Genomic DNA, 16,986 nt, shown 5'->3' on the forward strand with positions numbered 1-16,986 from the left:
CAAAGAAGACATAGAAGTTTCTCATAGTCACCTGTCTTGATACTTCACTAAAAGCAGTTGACACGGAGTAGCGTGGAGCTCATCATAAATACTGTTAGATGGTATTTAGCACGAGGGCAAGTCAATTATTATCCGCAAAGTAGTATTTTATTGTAATCAAATAGGAAACTTACAAGAACATCATTTTTCGACCGTCTCCTTGCGTTTCAACACACTTGGTTCATCGTTGTACAAGCTTCCTGATGCCCTCATTAAAGAAGGTTCTCGGTTGAGCTGCAAGCCGGCAATGCACTGCTTCTTTCACTGCTTCGTCTGAGACAAATTGACGGTCCTTTAATGCCTGTTTGAGTGGACCAAACGAGGGATAGTCAGATGGGGCAAGATCGGGACTATATGGAGGATGATCCAGTACATCAAATTTGAGTTTCTGGAGCATTTCAGCAGTGTGGGCAGCAATATGCGAACGGGCATTGTCGTGCAACAACCACCACCTTTTGACAGCAATCCTCGGCATTTGCTTCGAACTGCAGGCTTTAGCTTGGCAGTAAGCATCTCACTGTAACGTACACTGTTCGTTGTTGTGCCCCTTTCCCCATACTGTTCCAGTACTGGACTTTGTGCCTCTCAAAAAACCGTAAGCATCAATTTCCCTGCAAACGGTTAGGTCTCGAACTTTTTCTTGCATGGCGAATTTGGATGCTTCCATTCCATACTCTGCCGTTTACTCTCTGGCTCGTAATGAGGGATCCATGTTTCATCACCACTAATGATCCTGTCTAAGAAGTTGTCCCCTTCACTACCATAGCAATCCAGATTTTTTTGCGGATGTCCAAGCGCGTTTGTTCACGCAACTCTGTGACTAGTTTTGGGACCCATCTTGCACAAACTTTATGTCTAACAGAATCATTTCACGTGAACGCTCGATGGTTTTTTCATTTATGGCGATAAACAGTCGTCCGGCTCCTTCATTGTGCGTAACACTTGTGCGACCATTTCGGAATTTGTAATCTATTTGTAGACACTCTGTTGTTGCAAAACACTATTTTCGTACTGTACTGAAAGTCTTTGAGAATTTCGGCCCCGGATACACCTCCCGACCACAAAAAACGGATCACTGAACGCAAATAGACAGCGGAGCAGCCATGATTAACAGCATGGCATTGGTAACGAAACTGACCTAGCAGATTGAAAATTGCCAAGATATAACTTCAAATAAACAAAGCATGCGTCATCAACTACCAAAACAAACAAACATATAACTAAATTGCGGATAATAATTGATTTGCCCTCATACATTTATGTAGTCTTGCACAGGGTCAAAACAGATGTTCTATCCTGTTCTCAACTATAAGATTCTATTGTATCCTTTATTTGCATTCTGAATGCAGTGGCATTCTGTCCTAATACACACAAGTTGCAAGTTAAGTTCTGTCGATAACATGACAATCATTTGCAGAGTTAAAAGCTGATAGAATAGCAGCTTGCAATGGTAATTTGGAAGCACTCAATAGCAATGTGCTGTTATATTCCAATGGTGTCTCTCTCCATACTGAAGAAAACGTCAATCTATAAGCGGTGTTCCGCAGTTTGTATACTGGAGTAATAAGCCCCACAGGCACAGTTAGTGAGTTACATATATTAACGAAAACAAAAACTGAAATGTAGGATCTCGAAATCATATAGGGGGTCACTACATAATTTCATCTCTTTTTCAATTACCCACATCTCACAGCCAGATCATCCTAAACGGGAGACGTGGAGATTTTTCCCAGGGCAGCAAATAAGAATGCATAATATATTCTCCAACTTTCGTGCATTTATATCACACATGTGGACCTCAATTATTTCTTTTATGACGTTGACAATTAGCTCTGTTTCTGCCAGTAGTTCTGGACGACAGCATTTGAGTATTAACTTTTGCAAATGAGTGCCCATTGAATATTTTTATCCATTGATTTTAAACTCTGCAAACGGCTCTTCTGCTGCTAGGTGCACAACATAGAGTCCAGTGCATTTAGATACAATGTAACCATGCTTTGTAAGCAAACACAGGTAGGAATGGATCTTTGTAAACAGATTTTTCGTGTGTCCTTCAATGTAGTGAACATGCGCCAATCCATCATTTTCGGCTTGAACTCCAACATATGACCACTTACCTGTGCTGTTGACAGTAAATGCGGCTATTTTATATCAGATAGTCTGATAGTGTTTAAAGCAATGTGTAAGCCTTGCCTACAGATCTGAAATAGCTTTTCCTTTTTCCAATTCCAGTGTATATTCTTCCTTTATGGCAGTTGTCTTCACCATATATTCCAGTTTTCGTTTTTCGACTACAGCCCTTCTATTTCCAATTGTATAATGGGGAATGATTTAAATCTTTGTAATATATTTACTCTTTTTCTTAGGACTTGAGGGATAACATGGTTTATAGGCACCAGCCCTATTTCAGTGATATCTATATCTGATGGTATTTGTGGAGAACAGATTCCTGGATTGAGACATATGTGTTTCCCGTGCTTTAATACAGCACTTCTGTGTAATACTTCCAATTTCTTTGTTGGAATCAAGTATTAAGAATCTCCATGTAGTTTCCGGGTAAATAATTAAAATTGTATGCCAACAGAGCATAATTTATATGCTTATTTCTGTCTCAAGTGTCATGAACACATATTTGTACACCAGTCAATTCGGGTATGTTTATTACCACAGTAGACAAACTGCAGAACGTTGTTAAACACCACTCAGCACTGTCTGTAAGTTATTAGTTAGCTGGCACCACCTGGACCAGATTAGCAGAGTGCAGGGGACCACATTGTAAACACAGTTTGTTCAGGTCTAATACCAGTACACTTAAACAGTCTACTGCAGGGTCAAACACACAATCCATTCCGTACTTGTATACTGTAGTCACCAGTCTGGTAATATCATGCCCCTTAGCCACACAAGATGTAAAAGTTTCCCATAGTCGTGTGTACAGATACATTGTAAAATCTATAAGGTGGTTAGCAATGCCTTTTTTTACTCCCAGACCTGTAATTTGACATATAAGTTTATTATAGATCTTGACACTAGAATTGGATGTCAGTAATGTTAAGTAGTCTATTCCCACTGTCTTATTGTTGTCCACAATCGCACCACTGTTTCCATGACAATCTACTCTCAAATCCAAACGGTAATAGTAGTCTTCATTAAGCTGCTGAAATATTCTAGGCAGTTCTTCCATTAGAGCACCCATTTTAATGTTGCCTAATTCCACTTTATATGGTACAGCCACTTCCTCAAAAAGGTTTCCGGTAAGGTAGCTTCGCCTTAACACCATGTATCACAGTGGCGAACTTGGAGATACACAGTTAAATTATTTGCACATCTCTGTCTTTAACATTACAGACTGCCCCTTCTCCAATTGCTCTTGACAGTCCAGTTGATAACAGATTTTAACGATGATAATGTTACCGCAAAACGGTTCTGTAAGAGTTTTTAACACTATTAAATTCTTCATGCTAAGAAGTGTGCCACTTTTTGCGTAATTTATACTACCTATATCAGTAACAAGATTGTTAATATTCTCGATTAATAACCACAAACCAGTGTTCGTCAGTTGGTCTCTTCTCCCTCCCTAATAGCTGAGGTGCATTTAGCACATGGGAGGAAGACATGTTAATACTTTCCACTACCATCGAAGCCTCCTTTTACACTCTTAAAGATCACAGACGGCACCACTTCTGATTGTGCAATCTTCAGCTCGTTCCTTCTAAATTTGCTTGTACTTGCAGTCTAATTGTAAACTCCTAGCTTAATTGCACTATTGTGTGTCATTTTCTCCTAGAGCTGTCATGTGCCAGGCAACCAGCACACCCATTTGAATCTATGCTCTGTTAATGATAGGTAGTAAACATCTAATCCTGGCATGCTGGTACAACCCATTGTATCCAATGGTGCAGCAATTTAGGCGTGAAGCGGGCAGAGAAGCAAGGCATCTGATGCCACTCACATGTACAGAGCCACATACAGAATTTCAAGTTAATGATCATGTGATCAGTATAGTAGTAGATACGTTGCTGTTTGCAGGGCTCAAGATATAGATGCAGTGATATATTTGTAAAAATTGTTTATACCACAATACCCTTGGAGTCTATAGTTTTTCTCGGTGAGTATGGAGGTAAGCGTGCTCTGATCCTCCCTCCACCAACACCAGAGGCAGCGGCAGCTGCTACATGTCCCGTGATGGGTTCGGAGCAGCATCTGAAATGTGGATCCGCCAGTGCTACCTACAGGAATATTGTATGAACTGGATCCAGCATGCAGTACGTCAGGGAATATAGTTCAGGCTGAATCCAGCATGCACCATGTCCAGGATATTTTTTGGGGCCGATCCAACTGGGCAAAGGCCAGGATAATGGTTGGGGAGGATCCACCCATACAAAAAGAAAGTTCTTGCCTAATGTTCTGTGTACATCCATCCATAGATGGGTAGATCACGTAACTAATGAGGAGGTATTGAATAGAATTGGAGAGAAGAGGAGCTTGTGGCACAACTTGACTAGAAGAAGGGATCGGTTGGTAGGACATGTTCTGTGGCATCGGGGGATCACCAATTTAGTATTGGGGGGCAGCGTGGAGGGTAATAATCGTAGAGGGAGACCAAGAGATGAGTACACTAAGCAGATTCAGAAGGATGCATGCTACAGTAGGTACTGGGAGATGAAGAAGCTTGCACAGGATAGAGTAGCATGGAGAGCTGCATCAAACCAGTATCAGGACTGAAGACAACAACAACAACAACAACAACAACAACAACATCCATCCACATACGATCCAAGGTATCGTCCAGAATGTGGGTGCACCAGTGCCTTGTCGAACTATAATTAATGTATTACTTTCAATATATTCACGTCATTTGCAATCCAATCAAAACACTGACAGTTATAAGACAGTTCATTAATGATGTAATAGACGTCACTTCATTCTATATGTGCTTGACAAAGTCAATAAATGCCAAAACAGTCCATCGTTAATAAAAATTAATTATTATAAGCAGCTATTCTGGTGCATGTTTCTAATAAAGAATGTGCGTGTCTTTTCTTTTCTGAAGAGGGCTTTGGCCAAAAGCTAAATCTTAACAGTCTTTCAGTTATGCCTGTCTGCAACTCAACGTGTCATCTTTACAGTAATATATCCTTTTCCCCAGCTTCAGAAGTAAAATAGTCAAGACACAACAAGATATCAAGCGTTGATTTGTCCATTCAAACGCTTTACTATTATTCAGCTCTGCAAGAAACTTTTAAATAGTCAAACAATATTTCTCTGCATATTAAGGAAATATATTTACATACTGCACATACATTTTACATTCAGGTAAGCGTGTAACGCCGGAAATGCATATCCTCCTATTTCCATTTATTGTACTATAAATTTGTTTTCCTTATTTTTGTTACCTGAATATATAACATTTCTGTGTCTTCGTATATTGTAATTGTTTTACTATTTGTATATATATATATTTATGCATTTATGTCGATGTATAATTGGTTGTTTTGTAAATATTATTTGTATTTTTACGCTGGGTCTTGCCTAGGGAAAACTATGCTGTCGAACGAATACGTCGATAGGTCGTGTGGAGAACCAGAGAGTTTAGGATCTTTGGTAGTGTGAACTCTGCCACGTGGAGTGGGGGTTAACAGAGAGAGGGTCTGGCTGGAGTAGCGACTGGAGCAGGTGTGTTGTGTGACGCTCCCGTGAGTTGCCGCGCTTTCGGGGTTTGGCAGCATGTAATTGCGCTCAACTTGCGATGATAGTTTCTGACATGGTGTCGCGGACGGGAAACATTAGCTGGCGCACATCAACAGCCCGTTTCGTCTGGTGACCGTGTCGAGAAGAAGGCGTGCCAACATCCAGCTTCTGCAACAGCGACGACCGACAATGAGTGACTGTCACCACCTCCTCAATCGACGGTTTCAAACCTTCAATCAACCAACAAGGAAGACTGGAAGCACGTAAAGTTTTAGAACTGTATGGCAGATCTCAGCTTTTCAAACTTTTAAAATTGTTGCATCAAAATTACATCAACTTAGCTTGAACCTTTGTTGCTCATTGTTCCAATTGCATTACCAAGCAGGGTCCCTTCCTTTTCCGGAATGAACCCGAGTGTCGTTGAAATTCAAACGCCAGCATCATTAGATTTCTTTGCTTTAATTTCAATGTTCTGTTAAGGTATTCATAGCTGGCTACAATATTTAGATTACACAAGCACGAATTAAGAGTGCGAGTTTTGTTACCGTATTTTAGCTTACCTGTGACTGCAGCTCAGCTTGGTACGTACTAAATTTTACTATTGTTAATTGTTCGGAATCATTTAATTCAGATTCAAAGTTAAATCCCTTATTTCTAAATTGCGTAGACTCAGGTAGCGTTTGAAATGATTGTTGAGGTAGTCCAAGACTAACCGTATTTTATTGAATTTCGATGTGCTTCAGAAAGAAAGATCACTATTAACTTCAGTCACTAAATTAACTTTCGATTTTCCGGTTTTATTAATTCTTTTGCTAAATTAAGTCAGATAATAGCGAAATTTATTCCTTCTGACAAACTTTCAGTTTTCACACTACACTTGTCAACCTTCAGTTGCCACGCTTCTAGTGCTAATTATATGTGTAATAATCTTTCTTTTTCAGTTACTATAGCAATTGTCCTTAGGACTGGCGACCGTAATTTCCCCCAAATCTCAAATATCTAATTACCGCTAGTTGATTGTTAACTTAACGGCCGCACATTTACTTTCTTTATTAACTTTACCCCTTTTTCAAAATTAATTTCCACCAGTTTCATTTGCATTTTTCCTTTCATTTAGATGTAACCCTTTCCTCCCTCTTTACCGACAGATTAACTTCGGTGACGATTGCTTTTCCCAAATTTCCATTAGATACACGCGGTTTAATTTTTCACTGTGATTAAGGTCGATAAGTGAGGGGGAGGTTACAAGCACAAAATAAAGTCTTTACCTTTTAAGGAACATTCATCCAGTCAATGATAGAGAATAAGATGCCATTTACACAGAAAAAATATTTTTGTACTAAATTTATGGTTTATGATCAAAAATGCTGACATTTACATTTCTATACACGTACACTTACATAACATATTTTTCTTAACATTTTACCATATTAGAATCTAAATTAATCAAAACTACTCAAATATTACATGAACAAATAATATCATAGGAAAAAATGCTTACAATATAAACTATTGGAACTTCAATTGCACTCTATTGTCCAGTGGAATTCCCCAAAGAAGTTTCACTAAGTACCAGTCCAGAAAAACTCTGCACCTTTGGCATTATGGTCAGGTTTTTCCTTCATAGCCTGGTTTCCTGTACTTTTTCGGGTCCTTTACATCGGATGTTTCTGGCACATGATCCATACCACTTCTTTGCTATCACATGGCACAGGAACTGGATTACACCTCTTTCTGGCTGATGGTTCTTGAAGTCCATTTTCATTTTCTGGATCTTCAATTGGTTCGAGGGTGTTTTCTTCATTGCAGTAGCTAGCATTTCTTCCAAAGAATGCTTGTATTTTCTTATTTGTGGAATCTTCTTTCTATAAACTCCTAGACGCCATTTGTCCTGTCAATGTAGCAGCCGTGAACTGGCAATACATAGATCCAGATGATGTCACATGGTCCTAATTGTCCGCTTTTTTTTCTCCAGTTCTTGCTTGCGTGGGACAATGAGGCAATTCTGTCAGCAAGGTCCCCTCCACCCCCATTCCTATTACATTTTTTGATAACAGCTGGTCTTTTAACTTCAGTTCTTTTTTTTTTTCTTTCTTATTATATCCTGTGCAAGAATCCACGGGCTCAATTCCATGAACTGACAACATCATGGTCACACTTTTTCTATCCAGCCGCTTCACAATCAATTTTCTTGTCTTGTCAAACCAACATATCACAGGAATTTCTTACCTTTGTTCTCATTTCTTCATCACTTTTGTCATGCTTCTTTTGGAAACCTAAGGTTGTTTATTGTACCGCAGATTGACATCCTCAATTCAGAAACTCACTGACTAGTTTCTCATTTGTGAAATAGTGATCACGGTAAACACTGTGACCAGGTGTCAGACTTCAGTAAGTTTGAATACAGAAGCACCTCCCAATGAAAACTCAGAAGCTATTAATTGAGGGAAAGTTCTTTTGCCTTGGTAGAAAATAAAATCTATGAGCCTTGAGGTTAAGGGATTGGGAGCAGGGGTTGTGTAAGGATGGGCAAATATATTGTGTAGGTTCGGTGGCTGGCAGAATACCACTGTGGAAGGGGTTGGGAAGGACAGTGGGCAGGACATTTCTCATTTCTGGGCACGACAAGAGGTAATCGAAACCCTGGTGGAGAATGTAATTCAGTTGCTCCAGTCCTGGGTGGTACTGAGTTACAGGGGGAATGCTCCTCTGTGGCCGGACAATGGGACTTTGGGTGGTGGTGGGAGACTGGAAAGATAAGGCAAGGGATATTTGTTTTTGTACAAGGTTGGGAGGATAATTACAGCCAGTGAAGGCTTCAGTGAGACCCTTGGTATATTTCAAGAGGAACTGCTCCTCACTGCTAGTCTGTTCGGAAGGGACTTCTTGGAATGGAACAGGTGGCAGCTGTCGAAGTGAAGGTATTGCCGGTCGTCAGTAAGTCTGATATGGACGGAGGTACTGATGTAGCCATCTTTGAGGTGGATATCAACATCTATGAAGGTGGCTTGTTGGCAGAGTGTCTGACACAGATGTCGAATGCATCTGCCTTCACAGGATGCATGTATCTCGATATGCTTGAGAACGTTCTTTTCCAATAGTTGGAGACTTGTTCAAACGACTTCATTTACCTACAGGATGGGGCACCGCCACAATGGCAATTGGAAGCACGGGAATTTTGTATCAAAGAATTACTGAATGATGGGTCGGTCGTACTGAACCAAACAATACAGTCTTACATTACTGGCCTCTAAAGTCACTGGACCTGACTGTATGTGATTATTCGCCGTAGGGGTTTATAAAAGATGGACTGAAACATCACATAACAGCAGCTGTGGAAGCTGTAACTCAAGATATGCTCATTGCAGTGTGGGAACAATCTGAATACCACAGTGACATATTCTGCAAATCTCAAGCGAGGGCGTATTGAACACCTATGGGGGAAAAACTACCTCCGAGTTTTCTGTTCATCGAAAAACAAAATTCATTGTAGTTGTTTATTAGTTTCAGAAACATAGATGAGCCAAATTGGATGATTTTTTTTTTTTGTACAGACTGTATACAAAATAACTGATGTCTACCAACGTTGATAACCAGACAAACGAAGAACCTGGCAGAAAGATACTACAAAAAAAGCTCCATCAATGGACTCGTGTCTAGCCGTTCACATTTAGATTTTCTTTGATTTCCCTTGAAAATGGTGGGATGGTTCCTATGAAACAATCTTGCTTCCTTTTAAGAATACAATGCAAAGTGTGTCCCAAATTCTTTCCACCCAAAATCCCCATGCTACAAAAACTTTATGCGTCAGAATATTCTGGACGATGGATGGTAAACTTGAGATAATACGAGGATGGTTTGAAAAGTTCTTGGAACGGAATAGAAAAAAAGTACTTACATCACTGAAACTCTTTTTATTTTTCAATGTAGTCTCCTTGTAGATTAATGCACTTGGTCCAATAATGTTCGAGTGCCTCAATCCCATCTCCAAAATGAGTTTCCTCCAGGCCTGCAAAATAGTTGTCAAGTCTGGTTATCAATTCTTCATTTGAAGTGAATCTTTGTCCACCAAGAAAAATATTTCAGTTTTGGGAAGAGACTGAAGTCTGACGGAGGTGAATAAGGTGGATGTGGCAACAATTCATACCTTAGTTTGTGTAATTTTTCCATGGCGTTGGCACATGGGTGCGGGCGCGCACTGTCTTGACGGAAGATAACTTTCTTCCTTGCTAAACCTGGCCTTTTTTTGCGTATCTTATGTTGCAATTTGTCCAGGAGGTTATCATGTGTTCTCCAGCAATTATTCGCCCAGTGGGGAAATACTCTTCAAACAGAATCCCCTATGAGCTTTCCCGCCGAAGGAATTGCCTTTGGTTCTTCTTTGGTGGCAGAGAATCAGTATGTTTCCACTGCTTTGACTGTTCTTTTCCCCGGGGTATAGAACTGCATCCAAGTTGCATCTGTGGTCACAAACCGGCACAAAAAAATCTTGTTTGTTTCACCTTAAACGGGTAAAACAATGTTCCGATATGTCCATTCTCATGTGTTTATGATCCAGCATCAAGAGTCATGGTGCGCATCATGTAGATAATTTTCTCATTTCTAATACTTCAGTTAAAATGTGATATATCCTTTCAGATGACATCTGGGAAGCATGAGTAATTTCACGTACTTTCAATCAGCGATCTTCCATGATCATTTTGTGCACTTTTGAAATAAGTAGTGACACGTCTCAGCTGACCACTGCGCGGATCATCATCTAAGCTCTCCTGACCAAATTTAAATTTATTTGTCCACTTGGCAACAGCTGAATATGAAGGAGCAGAGTACCACAGTTTATTCTGGAGATTGGCATGAATGTCCTTTGCCTTCATACCTTTCTTTAAGAAGTACTTATCACTGCTTGAATATTGATTTTTTACATCTTCACAAATCACTGCGTGGGAACAACAGAGCCACATCATTGCCACAGCTCTCTTCGAAGAGCACTGACACGGCATGTGTTTACAGACAATAGCGTTCTCGCTTCCCGAGCACGGGGTCCCGGGTTCGATTCTCGGCGGGGTCAGGGATTTTCCCCTGCCTCGAGATGACTGGGTGTTTGTGTTGTCCTCATCATTTCATCATCATCCAGGAAAGTGGCGAAATTGGACTGAGCAAAGATTGGGAAATTGTACGGGCGCTGATAACCACGCAGTTGAGTGCCCCACAAACCAAACATCATCATCATCATCATCATCAGACAACAGTCCAATGAATATCATGTGAACAAATCATTGCACTAGTGCTGACCTCTGGTGGTGATTCCGAGAACTTTTCAAATGACCCTCATAGTTGCTGCAAAAAGTTCCTTCACCATCACTTTAAAAAATTCGCTGATGATTTCACTAATTATTCAGTACTCTGCAATGGCAGTACAGAGTATATGCAATTTAAGATCCTCTGATAATCCAGACATAGGGCATTATGACATACTGATGCTCATTGATAGGCTGAATCCTGAGAAAACAGTGTCTATAGCAAAAAAAGTATTATTTACCTTAAACTGTGTCTGCTCTGGGATAAGTTATAGAATTTTCCTGGATTTCTGAAAAGTTTTTGGATATTAAATGACACTAAATGTAAGTTAGTTTGATAGATTTAACTTTCCTCTTTTTGAATATGAAATGAATTTTGTTCTTTAACTATTCCTTTGCAATGTGAGTCCCTCAGATTTTGTCCCAATTTTACCCCATGGGTTGGAGTAACATTCCTCAGGCTTTAAAAAAAAAAAAAAAAAAAATAAAAAAAAAACTGTCCAATTGATAGATTAAACACATTACAGAATTTGAGAAATTAGTAACTACGAACAGTCCAGAGTATACAGCCCTAACTCCTTAACATAAAAAATACCGCTTTCGTGGGATGATGATTTGGACATCTTCTGCAACATATTCTGGACGATCCTTCCACATTTTTCCATGACGGACACCACATAACCCTTTGTTGTTTTTTTTTTCCCTTGGTACAGTTTGCTTTCACATGTGACAAATACATACATCCCCTCATACACAGCCTCTGTTTCGTTCACATAGGGTGTAACCAAGTGGGCTGGTGAAGACTCATCAGTGTCTTTGGATTCATCTTCTTCATACTCAGCATCCATGATTACAGTGTCATCTGATTCTGTATAAGGTACAGTATCAACGGCTGTGTCCTCTTTGTTTACCATCATCTTTGCCACATGAGGAGCTCTCTCTGCAGTGTTGGTTCTTTCTCCTGAAGTGGATGGCTTGTTCACCCTGGTAGCAAAACCATCTTCTGCAGAAATGCTCTTTCCTGTGGGTACATTATCCTTTTACACCTCACTGTTTGACGCTACTTAGTTCCTTCATTTCTCTTCTGCACGAGCTGACCCATGAAGGTGTCTCCGATGACTGCAGTGAGGTTTGTTTCCAGGCCATCATGAATGACAGAATCTTTTCCTGCACAATTTGGTGATTCAAGGGGTAGATGCCAGTTTTCCAGAAGGCTACTTTCAAGTTCTCTCTTCTTGAGGTCACGCATTCCCACAGCTGCTTGAACACGGAGGGGCACTGGTTCTTGGGCACAGAGCTGCACTTGCTGCCCACCGCCGTTTGTTTCCAGTCTCCAAGGGTCTTATGCCACTGTACTTTGAAAGGTTGAAAGTACGCAACATCAAGCAGTTGTAGAAAATGGGTTGAATTTGGTGGCAGTGCAATGAGCTTAATGCTGTACTCTTCACACAACTGCTGCACTTCAAGATTGATATGTGAGCTCATGTTGTCGCCTATAATAAGCTTAACACCACCTTCTGATCTCAAGGTAGGCAGTGGTAACCGGATACACCAAACTTCAAAGCACTCACTGTCAAACCACCCACTCTTGATTCTGTTATTCCGGCTCCCCGTGGCCTGTTTTCCATCCATGTGTCCCACAATTGGTTGGTTTTGTAATTTACGTGAAAGTGGGTGTGTGTTCCCACTGAAGTACCACACACAGTTACGGGATTTTACACTTTTGACGACTTCCGTATTTGTTCAGGGTACTTTGTTCCCCTTTCAGCAATTACTTTTGCACACCCTGGATCATCAACTAAATTGGTTAATTGTAATTCCACACATTCTCAGGTGCAACACCTTTCATCTAAATTGTCAAAGAATGCACTCAATATTCCATTGTCGTATGATGCTCTTGCAAATGTGATGTTTTGGCCACGTTGTGTCAAATGAGCATTGTGCTTTTGTATAAATTGTCTTACCCAGTCTCTTCCTGGGAAGTTGCTTTTAAATCTGACTTCCTTCCTGCCATATCCGTCAAGGTACACCTTTATTGCACACCGGAGGTTGAATGTCTGCATGGGAAATCTGAAAGTTGATAAAGCTATTGCTTGGGAAACACTGTTCCTCTTCTGACTCATACACAATTCCTGTCAACTGTTCCTCCATGCCTTTCTTTAACTTTAACTAGAACTGTGTACTTTTGGATTCCATACCTTTGAGACACCCACTGGTACACCAGGGTTTTTACTTTAATTGCATTTTCCTCAGTATAATTCCTGTATTCTCTCGACCCCAGAACCTGTCTATATTTCTGTACCATACTGCATGGTTCCTAAAACAAAAGAGATAATCAAAATTAGTTAAACATATCTGTGGGGTAAGTTGCCCTCATGAAAATCTCATTACTGACAAAAGCAGACAAACCAGTTACAGGATCAGATTTTTTTCCACATTCATACAAATGTTAGCTAAAACTTTTATCATTTGTTATACTTACCCATCTCTCATGGTCCAAACGTAGTTCCGCTTTCATGTGTGAAAGTTTGCACCACACTTATCACTTGTCACCACTGGCACAAATACGAAAATGGCCACTGCCTAGCACAGGTTGTATGTGGAAACTTTAGAGATGGCCAATAGATGGCAGCAAAGATCAGAGCTTGCAGAGACCCTGGAAGCGACACGGTATCTCGCAAGTTGCAGCCGCAGGGGATTTCAAATTGAACTGCAGTGTCACTGTCCTAATATTACCCCATCAGTCCCAAAGTAGCCCCAGTTTATGGTAATTACTTTATTCCTGGGAAAGGATTATCCCTATCAATTAAAATGGAATTTGTAGTCGTGTTCATTTTTCCATGCTTAAATGGTGACAGGTTAAACCTAAGCCCTCTGCTAACTGCACACTGATAAACTGCATGCAGTGTAATTAACAGGTCTCCATGAATACATTTTTTTACAAACCTATTGTTAATGGCCGTTTCATTTCAGATACTGAATATTGAAGTGATTGATTCATAAATTTTACAAGATGTCTGAGAAGTGCAGTTTCAATTAAACTGACTATAACATGGCTCAAAAACTGGAAATTGTGGTTCATTTGTTGTTGCTTTAAAGGGGAAACCAGATGAGGTCATAAGCACCTGTAATTGACCGTGTAATGGTCAGTTACTGAATGAATATTAAGTCAATCATACAGGGTGTGATCAATAAGTGGTAGGACTGAATTTCTGTAGCGCGAACAAAGCGGTGGAGGGGGGTTGGACCACCTGCACATGATAGTGAGGAGCCTTCCGGAGAGACCGACATTTTTCCAATCACCTGCAGTGGAGCGGAGAGTGCGCTTGTCGATTTTTGTGGTCCTCCATTCAGTAGTGCAGTCGCGTTTCAAGATGGGTTGGTTGATTTGATGGTAGAGACCAAAACAGCGAGGTCATCAAGTCTCATCGGATCAGGGAAGGAAGCTGGCCGTGCCCTTTCAAAGCAACCATCCCAGCATTTGCCTGAAGCGGTTTAGGGAAATCACGGAATGCCTAACTAGGATGGGCGGACGCAGATTGAATCGTCGCCCTCCCCAATGCGATTCAAGATGGGGAAAAATCTTGAGCAGCACTACGCCATCAAATTCTGCATGAAACTCAGAAAAACCCCAACAGAGACCCTCGGATTGATTAAGGACACCTATGAGGGTGCGGCCGTGAGGCATTCAACACTGTTTGAGTGGCACAGGGTGTTCCGGGAGGGGCAGAAGCTCGTCACGATGACCAGCACGCTGGTCGCCCATCAACTCCAAATACTGATGAAAATGTGGCCAAAGTAAAGGCGCTCCTGAGCTCCAAATGGCACTTAAATATTCATCTGATGGTTGATGAGTTGGAGATTTCATACGGCACCACCCAAAAAACTGTTGCCGAGGATGCGGTCGTACGAAAGGTGTGCATGAAGTTTGTGCCAAAAATTCTGAGTTATGAACAAATAATAAATCGTATGCAAATTTGCCAAGGAATTCTGAACTGTGTCCTCCAAGAAAACCCAAATTTTCTTCACAATGTGATTACCGGTGACAAATTGTATTGTTTTGAGTATGACCTGGAGACTAAATGCCAGAGCGGTGAGTGGCTCACCGCCAATTCTCTGTCTCTGAAGAAAGCCAAAATGAGCAACTCAAGGGTCAAAACTATGCTCATCTACTTTTCTGGCCATCGTGGTGTGGTTCACCGGGAGTTTGTAATCTCTGCACAAACTGTGAATCCTGAATTTTATGTGGAAGTGCTTGAAAGGTTGCACTAACGCATCCTCCGAGTGCAGCCAGACATCGCCACTTGTTGGAAGCTACACCTTGACAACGCGCTGTGCCCCTGCATGCTGCAGGTGTTGGAACACCTAGCCAAGCATGGGGTTGCCACGTTGCCTCACTCTCCCTGCAGTCCAAATCCATCACCAGCGGGCTTCTTCCTCTTTCCTCAACTTAGGCCGGACCTCAAGGGACACTGATTTGGCTTCATAGAAGATGTCCAAAATTCCACGATGGAATCTCTAAAGAGGATAATGGAAAGTAAGTTCCAGAAGGCATTATGTGCAGTGGGAATCACGTTATATGTGTTGTGCCAAAGCACAAGGGTGCTACTTTGAGGAACACTAAGGATTTGTAGCAGTTGGTTCAATAAAAAAATTTAAATTAATTCAGTCCTATTACTTATTGATCACCCTGTACTCAAGAGACTAACTGACTAAGAGTAGAGGGAGAGCTAAAATCTATCACTTCCTCTTTGAGGAGTTTGCTTAAACAGTTGAAAATTAAATTTTCTTCGCCATATTACTGCAACGAATAAAAAGTAAAATGTGATTTACAGCACGTGCTGTATCGGCCAAAATATCTGATAATTTAGATGCCTAACATATATTAAAACATAAATGATTATACGAGGTGCTATCCAAAATTTTCGGGGCTGGTGCAGCCATCTGTTGAAAGCCTTATCTTTGGACTTATGCTAATCATCACCCTCAAAGTAGTTCCCATCCCCTCGTACACACCAGTCCCAGCGCTTCTACCACTGGTCAAATGTCATTCTGGAAGTCCTGTTCTTTGAGTGTGTTTATCACCACCAGCGATGCTTCTTGAATCCTCTCTAGAGTGTCGAACCGATGGCCTTTCAACTTGAGTTTTAGTTTTGGGAATAGCGCAAAGTCGCAGGGTGCCAAATATGGTGAGTATGGTGGGTGGGGTACAACTGCAATGTTGTTTTTTGCCAGAAAAGTCATGGTGAGCAAGGATGTGTGACAGGGCGTGTTGTCGTAATGCAGCAACCAGTTCCCTTGACGCCAAAGTTCGGGCCGTCGTCACCGCACTTTTTCACAGAGCCATCGCAAAATGTCACAGTAGTATGCAGAATTCACTGTTTGGTTAGGTGGGATGAATTCTTTGTGCACAATTCCCTTGGTATCAAAGAAAATGATGATCAATGTTCTTCACCTGTCTCACTTTTTTTTTGGGTCTTAGAGAGCCTGGGCTCTTCCACTAGGACGATTGCTGCTTTGTCTCTGGGTCATAACCGTAAATCCAGCTCTTGTCCCTTGTGATAACCCATCATAAGAAGGTTGGAGACTCACACAGAATTTGATACACACGCGCTGTTCTGTTCGTGGATCCATCATAAAATCACCACACACCAAACACAGAGTATTATGGAAATCTCTGTGGACATGCAACACATCCTCCTAGCTGAATGCCACTCCACACACTGACCCCTCAGATAAGCAGCTCTCGCCACCTAGCGGTCCAAAAATCTACTACTCCTACTTTCCAGATGGCAACACCAGTCCTGAAAATTTTTGATTCCATCTCATAGAATTGGCAATGGCTCAGAAAACTATGCACTGTTAATGGTTGTTTGCAGTAAGCACAGAGTGGTGTGGGGTCTCCACTTAATAAATAATGGTAACTGAAATGACAGTGCCCATTACGCAGCCTAGTTAA

At 41.0% G+C, this 16,986-nt stretch overlaps 1 protein-coding gene and 1 long non-coding RNA gene across 2 annotated transcripts; both read right to left on the minus strand.

Annotated features, from left to right (window-relative positions):
* Nucleotides 1-7,664: 7,664 nt before the first annotated feature.
* On the minus strand, nt 7,665-10,892 carry LOC126176782 (uncharacterized). Its single transcript, XR_007535656.1, has 2 exons — nt 9,878-10,892; nt 7,665-9,739 (listed from the first exon to the last, which is right to left on the minus strand). It is a non-coding gene; the product is annotated as an uncharacterized LOC126176782 (long non-coding RNA).
* A 1,182-nt stretch (nt 10,893-12,074) lies between these two features.
* Nucleotides 12,075-12,659, minus strand: LOC126175304 (uncharacterized). The gene has a single exon (XM_049922005.1). It carries the CDS (start codon nt 12,657-12,659, stop codon nt 12,075-12,077), a length of 585 nt encoding a protein of 194 aa, XP_049777962.1.
* Between the last annotated feature and the right edge of the window lie 4,327 nt (nt 12,660-16,986).

Source organism: Schistocerca cancellata, chromosome 3 (assembly GCF_023864275.1).
Source record: "Schistocerca cancellata isolate TAMUIC-IGC-003103 chromosome 3, iqSchCanc2.1, whole genome shotgun sequence".
Lineage (NCBI taxonomy): Eukaryota > Metazoa > Arthropoda > Insecta > Orthoptera > Acrididae > Schistocerca > Schistocerca cancellata.

Excerpts from the sequence above, each read along its gene's own strand:
- LOC126175304 (XM_049922005.1), bottom strand. The coding sequence starts at position 12,659 with ATGGATGGAAAACAGGCCACGGGGAGCCGGAATAACAGAATCAAGAGT.